Raw genomic sequence first — 16,382 nt, forward strand, 5'->3', positions numbered from 1 at the left:
GGCTGGAGCCAAGAACTGGATGGTCAAGAGGATAGCACGTAAGCAGTAGGAAGGCAGTGGCCACAATCCAGGGAATAAACTTGGGCAGAGGCAGTGGCAGGGGAGAGATGGTTGGATCTGGACATGTTTGTAAGGTAGGATTTGGGGGAGCAGTCATGAAGAAGACAGAGTTGCATCTGTTATACTCAAAGCAAGTGGAATAGAGAAACGCCAGCACACTGAGTCCAGATTAAGCAAGGGTCCTTTATTGATTGGCTGGGCGGAGAGTGAGCCCACACCTCAAAGTCTTTTAACCCCTAGAAGTAGGGGTGAAAACCTTGTATAAAGGGCTTTTGGTAGGGGAGGGGGAATCCTTAATGCAAAGCTGAATTTGACAAGAGCCAACACCTGGTAAGGGGAGTCCTTAGAAGGGGAAGCTGGGGTTTTGCAGTTATTACTAAACTCTTTCAGCTGAGCTCCCTATCTTAAAGGGAGAGTGTTGAAAGCCCTTAATAAGATGGAGTTGGGGCATAACACATCTACTGAGAGGCTTTGGCTGAGTGAGTGGAGGAGGAGCTGCCGTCAATTGAAATGACTGTTGTTGACTCTGCGTACCATTTCTTTCTTTTATTTTCAGTTTTCAGACCAAGTCTTGCTCTCAAGTCTTGCAAGAGTGCCGTGGTGTTAGCCTAGCTCACTGCAGCCTCAAACTCCTAGGCTCAAACGATCCTCCTGCCTCAGCCTCCTGAGTAACTGGGATTATAGGCGCCCACCACAAGGCCCGACTGATTTTTCTCTTTTAGTAGAAATGGGGTCTCTCTCTTGCTCAGGCTAGTCTTGAAATTGTGAGCTCAAGGGATCCTTCCAGGTCAGCCTTCCAGAGTGCTAGGATTATAGGCATGAGCCACTGTGCCTGGCCTACAATTTCTTTCGAAGAAAGGATTCAATCACTAAAGAAATTGTTATGAAATCCCTAAAAGAAACAGCACTATTTTTCTCTACACTTATATACCATACTTCTGGCACCAAATGTGCAGGTTCTCCACACCAAGCAGTCCTCCACCAGCTGTCCAGACATGACCTGAGTGTCCTGCAGTTCAACTACGCCATGGATTACCTGAAGTTGGCCCAGACCCCACAGGCAAGGTCTCAGTCCCATAAGACTGAGCCCCCTTTCCTCCCCAGGCACAGTCCCAGGTCGGACCTGTACTTCTCACCACCAGCCATAAAGCAGGAGTTCTCACAAACTCCTCCTTGGGATTGATGATTTGCTAGAACAGTTCACAAAACTCCGGGGAACACTTATTTATGTTTACTGGCTTATTTAAAAGAATCCAACTCAGGAGCAGTCAGACAGAAGAGAGGTGTAAGGGGAGGTGTTGGGTCCCCAAGAGCTCCCCGAACCCCCTCCTCTGGGGTTCTCACGGAGGCTTCATGACAAAAGCACTATTGACTAAATCATTGGTCACTGGCAATCAAGTCAATCTCCAGCCCCTCCCCACTCCCCGGAGGTCCCAGAGGGGTGAAATTCCCAGCCTCTGACCACAGGTGGGTTCCTCTGGCAGCCCCACCCTTCACAAGTCACCCCTTGAGCACATGTGGTTGAAAGGAGCCCGTGAGTGACAGAAGACAGGCAGGAAATCCCAGGGGCTGGGAGCTCTGAGCCAGGAACCAGCGATGAAGATGAAGTATGCACTTCTTATTATATCATAATATCACAACCCATTACGATATCAACAACATACATGGATGTTGCTCATTTGATCTTCACTCATCTCCTGACCAGAAAGGGGAGGTGTTCAGTGACCAGAGGGGAAGCTGGGCTGGGACATGGTGCCTTGGACATAGCTTGGATATGATGTTATTATTCATGGAAGGAATGAAGGAACAACAGGCATGGAAAGGTGAGAACACCTGCCGGCCATGATCTGATGGAGAATGAGGGCTGGAGCCCTGCTCCGTTCCACTTGTCTGTCCTGCCATCACTCAGACGAGGAGAGCCCAGAGAGGAATAAGACCGAGACTAGCGCATGGGCCCAGTACACATGGGCAGGGCCCACACAAGGAAAATAGGGCTCTGTGAGGGACAGAGGGAGGCCAGAGCAGGACACATGTAATTCTCTGCAGTGGGGCCCAGAAACTTTCTCACTGAGCAGCTTTCTCCGAGTTAGGGGCAAAGACATGAGGTTGTGGTCCGTGCACAAAGGAGTTCGTTCAAATACTGGGCTGTCTCGTAACTGTCGCTTTTTGTTCCCTTTCCTTCCCATCTCCCCATCCCTTACTCATAAATCACTATTTTCCAGTGGACCTTGAGTTGTAGCTGTTGAGACTTAAGTAAAACTTCAGAAAGTATTAATGCAATCCCTTCATAATCTAGTTATGACCTGCCTTTCCTAAGATTCACCTCCCGCGGCTTCTTTCTCTCCTCCCTGACCCCAGCCCTACCAGCTTCCTCTATCTTGGTTTTAAAACATTGGCAAATCTTTGACACTCTCCCCATTAGGAAGCAGGATCTACATCTCCTTCCTTAGAGCCTGGGCCAGATTAGAGACTGGCTAACCAACAGGATACAGCGGAAGTGATGCTATGGGACTTTCAAGGCCAGATCACAAAAGGAAATACAGCTTCTACTTTATTCTCTTCTAATCTGGGAGCCCAGGCACCCTGCCATGAGAAAGCCCAAGCAGCCCACACAGATGAAAGCTGAGCCCCTTGCCCTCCACACCAGCCAAGTTCCCCAGTGACAGCCACAGTCCTTCACCAGCTACACTACAGGCTCCGGGTTGCGCTGCCCTGGCTGACACTTTGTGCAACACAGCCTTCCCTGCTGGGCCTGCCAGAATTGCAGTCAGAATTTGTGACAAGGGAAAGACTAACCAAGATAAACTTGGAATGGCCTTTCTCTCATAACTCCTGAAATAAAAACACAACATGTATTCCCTCCTGGCTGGTGTGAATGATTCGCCACCCCAGCCTACAGTGAAGGGAATAGACGAATGAGCCCCTGAAGGTTCTGAGTTACAAAGATCTAACTTAAGGACTGAGAATTCCCATAGTTCTATGCCCCAGCTGCATCTTATTCCTGCTAAGAAATCCCTTCCCTGAAGTTATTCTCCTCTAAAGCCCTCTGCCCTCCCCACCACCTCCCACTCATCACCAGCATCACTCTGATGTTTCACAGTTATGTGGTAAGAGGAGCCAAGGTCCTGAGAACGAGAATTTGAGAGTCAGCAAGGCATGCACTGCAGTAAGTTTGAGTCATTTAAAAGGGATTTTTCTCTGTATGACAGGTTGGGGCACACTCACAGTGTGCAATCCTTTCATAGATCTTTCTAAAAGATACAATATGAAATTACCCGCCATTCTAATATCAGTGTTTTTCTTTGCCAGTACTTCCAGAGGTTCTGAAGCATGTCTAAGGGGCTGTGAGTCCCCGGGCCATGTCACAGACACCGCCGTGACTGTGACATGAGCAGAGTAAGCGAGGAAGGTGCTTCCTACCCAGTTCTCACGCTTAACACGTTGGATGAGTCAGAGACTTTGAAGGGCAGGTGCTAGAGCCGTGTGGGGAGAAGCTTGTATGACTTGGGGGTAATCATCTATACAAGAAAACGAATACAAATTACAAACACAAATATAGATATAAAAGTGAATATTTATTACCAAAGACAGGGTCTTGAAGAGATATTTGCACATTCGTGTTCACCATAGCTAAGAGGAGGCAGCGCCCCAGGGGCCACTGATCGATGAATGAAATGTGGTCTGTACATACAATGGAATATGGTCCAGCCTGAGAAAGGAGGGAAATTCTGATACGTGTTGCCACGTGGATGAACCTTAAGGACAATGTGCTAAGTGAAATGAGCCAGTCACCAAAGGACAAATACTGTGTGATGCCACTTATATGAGGGATTCGACATAGTCTAAATCGCAGCGACAGGAAGTAGAAGGGTGGTTGCCAGGAGCTTCGGGGAGAGGGAAGTGGGGAGTTTCAGTTTTACAAGATAAAAAAAGTATTTGAGATGGATGTTGGTAATGATTGAACAACATTATGATCGTATTTAATAACACTGAACTGTATACTAAAAAATGGTTAGGATGATAAATTCTATGCCATGTATTTTGCCACCACAAAAAATTGAAAAATAGACACCTATTTATTCAGTTTTAAAAATAATTACTAATTACAATTTTTTTTTTTTTGAGACAGAGCCTCAAGCTGTCATCCTGGGTAGAGTGCTGCGGCATCACCGCTCACAGCAACCTCCAACTCCTGGGCTCAAGTGATTCTCTTGCCTCCGCCTCAAGTAGCTGAGACTACAGGCACCTGAAACAATGCCCGACTATTTTTTGGTTGCAGCCATCATTGTTGTTTGGCAGGCCCAGGCCTGGCCTGGATTCGAACCTGCCAGCTCAGGTGTATGTGGCTGGCGCCTTAGCCGCTGGAGCCACAGGCGCCGAGCCACTAATTACAAATTTTAAGAAGCTGGTAAGCACCACCCAAATCACAAAGCCTTGAGAAATGACGTATTCTTTTTAGTAATTGCCCAACACACCTCTGTAGTGTTTTTTCCAAATTCGTTTTATTTATAGTCTCAAAAAAATGCAAAATTAATCTGAAATTCAGGCATTCATAGGAACCATTCAAATGCCTTTAAAAATGGCTGCCCCGGCGTATGGAGCCCTGTAACTGCGTAGCCAGATTACTCTGATACCACAACATTGATTTATTGATGAATGTATGTAGGCGTTTTGTCACTGGAACACTTGCTTCTTCAAGCCTTTCACTGCGTTGGTGGCAGTTCTGCGTACCATTTTGTTGGAACCACCAGATTTTGTCAAGCCACAAGGCATCCCTTACGCTGAGAAGCAATCTGATACACGGACTGCGCTGCTCCCAGATTTGGGCGTACAGACACAGGAATGTTGATCCATTCCATTTTGCATAATTCCATCAGAAAAGAAAGCTCTGTGTGGTGTGTTTGTAATTATATTCATTCAATATCAACTACATTATTTTCCTCACAAGAGAGAACTTCTGTCTTGGTTAGGCCTTGATGAGAACCAAATCTGCTGCTAACACTTTGATGTTTGATCTCTGCCAGAATTTTCCACCAACTGGCTCCTGGCTCAGTGATTCGGCTCTCCCCACCACCTACTGCCGTTGGTAGGCCAAGCTCACCTGCATGTCACCTTACTACACTGGGTCAGTGGCAGATAACGTGTCTATCGAGGAAGGGACTGAAAACTGCATAAATATATTCCACTATGTCCCAAATAAATGTCTCCCCAACTTATCTCTTCTTTAGCTGACACCCTCCCCAAGGCCAACAGCCACCCTGACATTGTCCAGTGAAGGGACAGTCACACAGAGAAGTCAGGATGGAAAAACACGCAGTCTTAACCAATTATGGGCCAACTGTCTTACATGTTTTTCAAAAACCTTGGGCCATATGAATACATCGGTAGGGCGTCCTCCCAGAAAAGGGAGAAGTCCCTGTGAGTGAGGCCCCGAAGCTTCATGGGTTTTGCAGCAAATGTGTCCCCATCCCAGACTGTGAGCAGGGGCACACACTGAGGGCAGGGGCCAGGGCTGCTGGCCTTCTCTCTAACCTGGACAGAAGACACCAGGCCTGGAACAGGAACTGGAGTCTTAACTCTCTGGGCCTCCCTGGGACTTGAGAACCCCTGCCAAGAGGGCTAATGACACCACTTTCTCAGGATTGCTCCGAGGGTCACGGAGAGGATTTGTTACAGCTCTTGGTCAATCTTGTATGAACCCAGCTATTGTCCTCTGGACAGAGCCACTGCATCCTCCTCTCACTGCCTCTTTAAAACAGAAGTGTGTGCTCTGACCCCTAAGGAAAGGCACTGCTGGCAGGGTAATCCTGCTGAGGTCACTCCCCATACCTCCTGCCAACCCCTCCTCTCTGCTGCCAGGCTGGGATTAGAGGAGAGCCTGGCGGATTAAAGGGGTTCATTTTGTCACAACTCTCCCTCACTCAGTCCTTCTCCAAGAGCCACAGCTGCAGGCTAGAGAGAAGCCCTCCCCATAGGACCTGGCTAAGAGGCTGGGCAGCCCTGGCTCCCCAGGGCCCAGAAGGCAGAAGGCGAGGGGACGTCCCAGGGGTCTGGGGAGCAGACAGACCACGCTATGGTCTGAGGCTCATCTATTCTCTCCCTGCACCCCAACCTTGGTGGGAGCACCATGCCTGGCCCCCTCAGCTTCTACTCAAACTCCAGCTGCACCCCCAGCAGGATTCCCTGGCAACAGCAGCTGGTGGCCTGGGCTCTCCTGCAGAAGGCTGCAGCCATCCTCTGGCTCCTGCTGCTGCTCGGCACCTCCCTGTCCCCCACATGGGGACAGACTGGGATTCCTCTGGAAACGTAAGCATCAGAGTTACCCCCACCCCAGAAAACCCCTCTGACTGTCCCTGCTTCCTTCCCGAAGCCCCTCTCCTGCTCAGCCCTTGCTCCAGGTTCTCCCAAGGTTGCAATGTCGCAACCCCCTCTTGCCGCAAGGACCTTTTTTTTATTCACCTCCTCTCCTCCCAGAACCTCTGCTGGCTTTGGAATCCCAGCCACCCCTGCCCCTCCCCAGAAGCCAGATGGCTTCAAGCAGACCTGACCACGGAGCTCACATGCCTCTTGGCAAGGCCAGTGGCTCTGGAGTGCCTGCAGGGTGGCCACTCCTTCCAGGGTGATTGATGCTGTGAGGCAGCTAGACGGGCCCTGGGCTGCATGATCACCGCAGCACCCTGGGAGATTTGTTAAAATCTGTATCTTGACATCCCAAAGGGTAGAGCAGTTCTAAACCAACAAAACGGCTCATGAGACAGAAGGTGGTTTGCTAAGAAGCTAAGAAAATGTGGATTTTGATGGCCTCAGTCTGCCCTTCCTGTACCTTTCTGCCCCCTTAGACCTTGATTCTACACCCTGGCATTGAGACCAGCTCCAGGGAGAGTCTAGTATCATTCGCACCCTGGAAAAAACTCAAATTACTGGGGTTGTGTCATACAGGCCTCAGCTCTGGTGGTTTGAGTAAGGAAATTTCTAGTACATGAGGGGAGCAGAGGCCTCTAGACTGAAGAGTGCCACCCACCCACCCAGCCTGTGTCTGGCCCTGCCGCTTGAGCCCAGTGGAACAGCAGGGCCACAGTCATCTATGTGTCTTATTGGAGGTGGGGGCTGGGAACCCAAGCAGCACACTGACCTGTGTTCAGCCCTGTGGGCTGCACGACTTCCCCGTGTGTGCCGCCGGGCACTGCTCTGGGTGTGTCATGGATGACATCATTAGTGCACACGGCCATCCACTGGGGTGGGAATGTCACCCCTACTTTGCCTTTGAGGAAACAGGCTCCTCACATTCCCAAAGCTGGTAAGTGAACATGTGGAGGAGCTGTGAACTCAGGGAGGGGCCTGCACTTTCACCCTGATGCTCACTCCCACACTATAAACCTGTCTGTGGATGAGAGAGATGTTCAGCACAGTTGTCACCCCCAGAACATACCCCAACTGATAGAGAAGGCAAACTCCAGGGGCGGGCTGAGGGCCAAGCACGGATGGCTGAAGTCCAGGGCGGCCTGGAGGAGAGCCAGACCATCTACGCAGAAACCCCAGGGATGGCCGAGATGCCAGCCTGCACACAGCCACACATGCCCACCTGTGCCCTCAGGTCCGGCCCTCTGCTCAGGACCCTGGCCCCAACTCCTCCTCCCTCCTGCTGGGTCTCCTTCTCAGTCTTTACTTCCCAAAGACCCTTCAGCCTCTCATGTCCAGCCACCTGCCCTCCCACCTACCTAATCTGTTCTCAGCAAGGTTGCCAAAGACTCCTGTATTGCCGCATCCAGCAGGCACTTCTGTCTCATCTCCTTGGATGCTCTGGACACATTGGACACTGGCCAGCTCCTTTGTCTGGAATGCCAGTGCCTCAGCTCCCATATCACTGTGCTCTGTGGGTTCACTTAGGGCACTTGAGTTGTCTCCCTATCTTTTTCACATGCTGCTTTCCCTCCGCCTGGTCCTGAAATTGTTGCTGTGCCCTGTGTTTGTCGGCACTCACAGACCTTCTCAGGCCACATGTCCTACACACCCTTCCACCTTCAGAAATTCAACTCTTACCTGTGTGCTAATGATTCCCAGCCCCATCTCTCACTGTTAGACTCACACATCAACATATCAATGCCCATGGTCGTTCCAGAAGATCATGTGAGGCATTAAGTTTGTGTCATTTGGGGCACCATGAGATGGGCACCTTCCAGAGTCATGCTGAGCATAACCTGCCCAGTGACACTCGGTAGCCCTGCAACGGGGACCTCACATTCAAAATGGTCCAAGCTAGACGCATCACCTTCCACCCTCCCTGGCTTCCCCTGACCTTCCTGAGAATCTTAACTTTGTTCAATAATGAACACTGCCCAGCCTGGAAAACTAGAAGTCATTCTGGACGCCTCCAAGCTTTTCTGTGCTTTCTGCTTGTAATTCTCTTCTAATTCTCTTCGCCTGGCTGACCACTGCCAAACTCACAGTGGTGCCGCCTTCCCCCCTTAACTTAACCACTCCTCCCCCAGGCTGCCTACTCCAAGGCCAAAGTGTCTCTCCTTGTGCCCTCCCTGCCTGCCCTGCCCTTGGTCTCAGTGGAAGCAGTTCAGAAATTTCTCCTCCCACCCTCTTGCCTTGCACTGTCTCTGAGGCTTCAGCAGAAAACTCAGCAGACCCCAAAGGCCTAGAGCAGGGAAACACTGGTGTGACTCATTGAGAAGCTGTAGCCACACCAGGGCTGTTCCTGTTTCATCCTTGGGATCCTCCCTGCCCATGCCTAGACCTGTCCACCACCTCTCCCTCCCATCTGCTCCAACCTCCTCTCTCCAACCGGAGCCCTGGGGGCTGGGCCAGGTTTGGCTCTGGGCTTGTTAGTCTTAACCATGGCTGAAGGTCATGCTAGGGGTGTGCTCCACACACCAGTGCAGCCACTGAGCCCAGCAGCTTCCCCACATCTCCTGCCCAGGGACAAGATTGCAACCTTGGGGACATTGCGGAAGGATAGGAGCTCTTTGGGTTAATGTTTCCTGGTGTGTGTCAGTGTGTAGGTGTGTACACATGTGTCTCTGTGTGTTTGCGTGTGCATGCATCACTGAGTATCTGTGTACAGATGCTTGCTTTGCATGTGTGTGTGCCTGTGCACGTCCATACATGTGTCTCTACGGGACGTGAACACGTGCATGGGTCTCATTGCCTTCCAGAGTGAAGCTGTGGGCAGATACCTTTGGCCAGGACCTATATAACACCGTGACCAAATACTCAGGCTCCCTGCTGCTGCAGAAGGTCAGTAACCCCCTTCCAGAGGGCTCACGGGGCAGTCAGCCAGGATCTCCTTCCTGGTAGAGAGGCAGAACCCCCACATGCCCGTGCTGCAAGGGGCCTTGAACATAAACATACTCCAATCCCTTCATTTTCAGAGGGGCAAACTGAGGCCCAGGGAGGTCAATGTTTTGCTCCTGGCGTGGCCCCATTAGACCAGTGTAGCAATGGCAGCTAAGGCCCCACCTGCCCTTCACAACTCACTCCTAGTTGCTAAGCACCACCTCACTTAACGTTCTCATTTGCTCCCTCCAACCCAGGTGAGGAAGATAGGGCAGTACAGATGTGGCATTTGGGGCACAAGCATTCTGTGAGGTCTATGCACTCCAGAGCATTCTCTAAAGCTATGTTAATGTCACATCTTACTGATGACGACATGGATTGAGTGACTTCCCTGTGGTTGCATGGCCAGTAGTTTTCAGAGCTGGGCTAATAGACACTGGTGATCCACATTTTCTGTGAGAGCTGGTCTCCCCTGGGCCCAGGGGGTCAACCCGGGGCTCACTGGCAGCTTGTCAGGCAGCCGCTGTCAATGGGTAGAGCTGCTGAGCTCTGTGGAACAGTGAGAATTGAGGTTCACACCCATGTGCAAGGGGCACGCTGATAGCAGGATGCGACTTCTGGGGTGCTGGGTAAAGGGGACTGGTGCTCAGGGTGGTCACAGAGGCTCTGTAAGCTACACAAAGAACGTGGACATGGGTGTCTGGGCATCTGAGCACCCTGGCTCCATCCAGGGAGACTGATCATGTTCACTGACTTCTCTGAGCCTTGGTCTGCTGCCTTGTTAAGGCTATTAACCGCAATGTGTCCAGAGCCCCTGTGATAGAGAGGACATCTGAAAAGAGGCACTGGGGTGACCACCTGAGGAGGAAAAGGCCCTGCCCTAGCTCCTAGTTGAGTAAAGGAGGCTTCACGTGCCCAGATGCACCTGCTGAAAGGATGGAGGCAGTGCCTAATCAGGTGCAAACATCCCGGTGCAAACCAACATGGCTGCCTCTCCCACTGTCCCCCGAACAGAAATACAAGGACGTGGAGCCCAGTCTGAAGATCAAGGAGGTAGACGGCCTGGAGCTGGTGAAGAAGTTCTCAGAGGACATGGAGAACATGCTAAGGAGGAAAGTCGAGGCTGTCAAGGTGCTCCAGGTTCTGTGGGGATCTCTCTCCAGCCCTGAGACACTGAACGACCCTCACTGACACCCTGACCCTGCACCATCCCACTCTCATGGACCTCTCCAACCTTGCGAGCCTCTGCCTTGTCCCTGTGAAAGCCAAAAGAATTCTCATAAAAGGGGGAATGATGAGAAGGAAGCAAGAAGGGAGGCCTGGTGTGGGAGCTCTGCCCCAGGCTAGCAGTGGCCTGCATGGTAGGATTATTGAGAAGGACTCAGCACCATGTGAGTGGTGTAGAGCACCACAGGGAGACAGAGCCCAGGGATGGTTCCCTGAGGAGGGATGGGTGGGAGCAGAGCTCGCTGGGGTCAGCCAGGCACAGCTGCCATTCTCCTCTCTTCCCTTCCCTCATTCAGCTCTAAGGCCCCACCCTGCATGGCCCCCAAGTGTTTAGAGGGCCCCCTGGGCAGAAGAGGTGCTACACTGATAGGGCTCATGCTTGGACGATTCCATCCTGGACATCCTCCCGGTGGGCCTGATAGAAACAGAAGTGTCTCCCGCTCTTGGCCTGGTTAGTGTCAATCAGTAGACACAGTGTGGTTGGGGAGATGCCGTCCCTACTCCACCAGCCAGGAGTTGGACCATCCAAGACCAGTGTGGTCCCTAAAGGACTCCTAAGACCAGTCAGGAGAGAGGAGTTGGGGCTGGCAGTCGGTTGGGGTGGGGAGGCTGGGGCAGTGCCGGGCAGCAGGGGAAGGCAGCCTCCCCTGTGTGCTGCCTCTGCTCACAGGGCGGAGAATGCAGGGCCAGGTCCCTAGGGCCTCATTCCCATGTATGTCCGGGGGGCAAGGGATCTTAGCATAAGGAACCAGTGAGGAGATATCTAGGGGTCTGAGAGCCCATCCTGGGCCTCTGAATCACAGCCCAGCACCAGCAGAAACAACTTCCCCACACATCAGCCAGCCTCATGTGAACAGCCTCTCTGGGTTGGGCACAGACACAGGGGTGTGGAATACATCTGAGCTCAGGCACTGGTCCTTGTGGTGACAGAGTAACAAGCCATCCTGGGACATCCCAGAGGCTAGAGCTCCAGGGTCCCTGTGCCCTTCTATAACCTCAAACATGGAAAACAAAATAAGTGCTTCTCAAAGGACTTTCTCCAAGCACTGGCCCCTGGTGCTGGGAGTGGGGGGTCTGTGGCGGCTGCAGACCTTCTGTGAGGGTACCCATGGGAGGTGTCCTATAAAGCAGCACTGAAATAAGTTTTTCCCTGTGGAACTTCTTCATCATATCTTAGGAATTGGGGCTGAGAGTGGGGAAGGCAGGGATGAATCTACCTCACAGTTGCATAAATATAAGCCCGGAGAGGCTTAGCATTGGCCCCCAACCAAGCCAGAGCAGGTGACTCCCAGGTTCTTTCCCTGGCCCCTACTTCCCCTGACACTCTGCAGTGCTTTTAAATGCATATTGTGGTAAAATACTCATAACATAAAACCGACCAGTCATTGTAAAATGTATTGTTCATTAGCATAAAGTCCGTTGGCAATGTTGTAGCCATCCCCTCTGTGTAACTCCAGAACTCTTTCACCACCCCAAACAGAAACCCTGCACCCATCACAGTTACTCCCCAGACCCTTTCTCCAGCCACGGGCAGCCACTCATCTGCTTTCTCCCCCCAGATTTGCCTACTCTGGATATTTCAGCACAAATGGAATCATGCAAGTGACTTTGTATCTGCCTCATTTTATTTAGCATGATGTCTTAAAGGTGCATCCGTGTTGTAACATCAGAATTTCATTCCTTTATGGTTGAATACTATCCCATGTTTTGTTTATCCATTTATCAGCTGATGGACATTTGGGTGGTTTCCACCTCTTGGCTTTGAATACACATATGCACATATTTTATTAATAATAGGCTATTTTTTAGAGTAGTTTTAGGTTCATGCCAAGGTAAGCAGAAAGTAGAGAGAGTTTCCATTCACCTCCTGTCTCCACACACCCACAGCCTCACCCCTGTCATCATCCTGCATCCCGTGTACATTGTTACAACCAATGTCATTATCACAGCTCATGTTAGGGTTTGCACTTGGTGTCCATTCTGAGAGTTTTGACATGTGTGCAGTGACATGTATCCTCCACTACAGTACCATACAAAAAAGTTTCACTGCCATAAAAATCCCCAAACACTGGCAACCCCTTTTCACTGTCTCCTTAGTTTTTTCCTTCCAGAATGTTCTGCAGTCGAGATCACATGGCATGTCGCCTCTTCAGATTTTATTTAGTAACGTGCCTTTTGGCTGTTGTGGGTTGTGCTGAGCATTTCACACACAAGTTCTTATTTGAGTCCCTGTTTTGGGTTCTTCTGGGCATAAGCATGGAACCCCTGGGTCACACTCTTTAACTTACTGAGGACCTACAGGGTCCCTTTTACCCATTCATAATGTGGGAGGAGGATGTAAAATGTACAGGAGGATGAAACAATTCTTCACCTTAAGAAGTTTTACAAATTTCCCCTTTACGTTCCTATCCCTCAGAGTCTCGTGGAGGCTGCCGAGGAGGCCGACCTGAACCACAAATTCAACGCCTCCCTGGTGGTGAGTCCTGCCCTTGCACTGGTGCCTGGTCACCTGAGCACTAGGTGTGGGAGTGGTCATGGGGGGCAGCAGTCTGCTTACTCCATAGACACTCAGGCAAAGCACTGTGCTAGCTCTTGGAGGGAGGTATATTTATGACCTTGAAGCCCATAACGAGTCTGTACAAATGGGTCAACACAGCACTAGGAAAATGCAGCTGGAGAAGGGGAGGGTGCCTGCAACGCCTGCAGACAGGGGACCCAGGGCTGGGTCTCAGGCTGGGGGCATTTGGGCAGGCAAGGCATGGTGCAGGAGTTGCTGGGTGCAGGGGAAAGAGCAGGCACAAAAATGAGAAAACACTGCTGGGTTAGTGAGTGCTCAGCTCCATGTGCTCAGAGTCTGGTGACAACGCAGAGTGGCCTTGGAGAGGGTGGTAGAGGTCTGGTGGGGAGCCTGGGATGCCAGGAAGGAATCTGGCCTCACATAGCAGGTGTGGTGGCGGTGGCAGGTTTGAGCAGGAAGGGACATGGCTGGGGAAGGCTAATGTTAACCACAGCATCCTGGGGTAGAGCTAGTACAGGAGCCTGGGGGGTCAGTGTGAGGTGTCACCGAGGCAGTCCTGGTGGGCATGGTCAGAGTATGAGCCTGGTGGTGTGGAGGGCAGAAGAAGAGGCTCTGCGGGGACAAGCTAGGTGAACCTTCCAATGCTGCATGAAACAGACAAGAGGATGGAGCCACCCTAGCAGGCCCAGAGATGCCTCAGGCGGCTTCTGGGTTTCTGGAGCCTCCTGTGAGGCAGGAACAGTGGTGCCTGACAACGGGCTGTCTCCTCCCCCCTGAATCTCTGTCCGCCAGCTCTGTCCCCAACTCTGGCTGTGTCCCACACATGATGTGAGGTAGAGAGCTAAAGCAGTAGTCAGGACAATCTTCATCAAAACCCAGCAAGCCATTCACTCCAATGGCTGCACAGGTGATGTCCCTGACCATTGCCAGAATTCTCCACCCAGGTGTCTCGCGCAGTCACTGCAGCCTCCCGGCCCCTCTCACCTGTGGGGGCCTCTAAACTGTGCCTTTCTCTCCCTCTGCATGTCCCTGCACCTGGGCATCTCTGCTGGCCCTCCCTGCCCCAGTTTAACTACTACAACTCTGGCCTGGTCAACGAGCGAGATGAGAAGGGCAACTACGTGGAGCTGGGTGCCGAGCTCGTGCTGGAGTCCAACGCGCACTTCAGCAACCTGCGGGTGAACACGTCTGTCAGCAGCGTGCAGCTGCCCACCAACGTGTACAATAAAGGTAGCCCTCGTCCCTGCGGCCAGGCCCTCATCTGCTCGTTTTGATGGCTGTGGTGGTGCGGGGTGACACAGGTGGCTTTTAACAGTTTGTCTCTGTTTTTCCAGAGAGCTCTGCAGAGCTGTAATCTTTGTCATCTCGCCCTTCAGATCCAGATATTTTGAATGGAGTCTACATGTCAGAAGCCCTGAACCCTGTTTTTGTGGAGAACTTCCAGAGAGACCCGACATTGACCTGGCAATATTTTGGCAGCTCAACTGGATTCTTCAGAATCTATCCAGGTAAGGACCTGGCATCTCTATGATCCTCTGGGCTCCTTCCCTGGGAATAAGGCAGTGGGGCCTTGGAGATGGACTCTGGCACCCTGGTTCCCAGCAAAGGGGGATGGCCTCCGATCCAAGAGCACCCACAGCAGGATATGCACACATCCAACAAAGAGCTATTCAGGGTGAGTGAATGAAAGGGTGAGTAAATGAAGCCATCAGACACGGTGGAACCAGCCAATGAGTGCCCACACTGAGCTCCTGCTCCATGTAAAGCACCATGGGAGCTGTACAGGAGGACGAAACTATTCTTTACCTCAAGAAGTTTACATCCTCATTAGAAAAATGAGGCCTACTCACTTGAAGTGTTAAGCAGCAAGGTGGGAAATGTCACAGGTTACACTGTGATTAGTGGCCAACTTAACAGAGCGGGGAAAAGCCCCCTTGTCTACCAATACAGATAAAAAACAAAACGTGCATTACAGCGTTTGCAAGAGAGCCACCTCTTATCACTTTCCATTTAAAATAACTCACCTCTTTATTTAACCCCAACTCATTTTTTTAAAGAGACAGAATCTTGCTCTGTCACCCAGGCTAGACAATCAAACGTCACTATAACCTTGAACTCATAGGCTCAGGTGATTCTCTGCCTCAGCCTCCCTAGTAGCTAGGACTGCAGGTGCACACCACCATGCCCAGCTAACTTCTATTTTTTGTAGAGCCTGGATCTTGCTGTGTTGCTCAGGCTGGTCATGAACTCAGGCTGGTTTCAAGCAATCAGCCCCAGCCTCAAAAAGGGCTGGGATTACAATTGTGAACCACCATGCCCAGCTCCATCCCATTTTTATATTTTAGCATACAGTCCAGAAAGTCTCAAAATTGTTCTACTTTTCTGCAATAAGAAGCCAGAAAGGCCCTAAGACCCCTCTGTGTTCACAGGCTGGAAACATCAAGCCCTGTCCTGCAGTGCAGCGGCACCTCAGAGCTCCCGTGTTCCCATCTGAGCACGTTCCTCCTGTGCTCCTCTGCCAGCATTCACAGCTAGCCATCACATCTTTCTCTGTTCCTGGGAGCCTGAATGAGTTAGTTTATCCCTGTTCCCTGTAATAGCTCACATATCCCTCCTGTCTTCTCCAGTGTAGAATTCCTATAACTATTCCTGACACATTCAGGGCTTCCAGAGTCACCAACTTGTGTGCAAACAACACAATCACAGTATGAGCTCATCAGGGAGCAGAGAAGGGCCATTTCTCATATCCTTAGGTACATTTGCATATTCAAATCTGCCCCTAGGTAGACAGAATTAGATTGACCATAATTCTTGGACCTGGCACACAATTCCCTTCCATCCATGGAAGCCCATTTTAATTTATTTAGTGTAGAACATAATAAACACCTGTCTACACACCATTAGCACAAGACCCAGAATATTACCAATAACTTACACCCGCCTGTGTGCGCCTCCTCTGTCCTATCCTCACCCTCCCCACTGGGCAGATAACAACTGACCTGAATTTTGAGCTTATCACCCTATTTGGATTTTTTGATTCTTTTTTTTAGTTTTGTCTCATACTTACACACATACATACATGTATTTTTAAATTGTTCTATTGTGATAAATATATATACCAAAATTTACCATCTTCACTATTTTTAGGTATACACTTAGGTGGTGTTAAATACATTCATGTTACACAACCATCACCACCCTCCACCTAGAGAACTCTTGGCGTCTTGTAAAACTGAAATTCTCTACCTATTAAACAATTCCCCAATCCTCTCTCCCTCCCTCCAGTCCCTGGAAA

General features: G+C 50.8%; 1 protein-coding gene across 1 annotated transcript in view; it reads left to right on the forward strand.

The window, feature by feature from the left end:
- Window positions 1-6,187: 6,187 nt before the first annotated feature.
- Window positions 6,188-16,382, forward strand: part of CACNA2D4 (calcium voltage-gated channel auxiliary subunit alpha2delta 4) — a 109,653-nt gene continuing 99,458 nt past the window's right edge. Inside the window, exons 1-6 of the mRNA XM_003795508.3 lie at window positions 6,188-6,366; window positions 9,222-9,303; window positions 10,357-10,473; window positions 12,986-13,045; window positions 14,155-14,317; window positions 14,464-14,595. Coding sequence (XP_003795556.3) covers window positions 6,188-6,366; window positions 9,222-9,303; window positions 10,357-10,473; window positions 12,986-13,045; window positions 14,155-14,317; window positions 14,464-14,595 — 733 coding nt within the window. The remainder of the gene's footprint in view (window positions 6,367-9,221; window positions 9,304-10,356; window positions 10,474-12,985; window positions 13,046-14,154; window positions 14,318-14,463; window positions 14,596-16,382) is intronic.

The sequence above is a fragment of the Otolemur garnettii genome, unplaced genomic scaffold (assembly GCF_000181295.1).
Source record: "Otolemur garnettii isolate 467f Iridium unplaced genomic scaffold, OtoGar3 scaffold00092, whole genome shotgun sequence".
Classification (NCBI taxonomy): domain Eukaryota; kingdom Metazoa; phylum Chordata; class Mammalia; order Primates; family Galagidae; genus Otolemur; species Otolemur garnettii.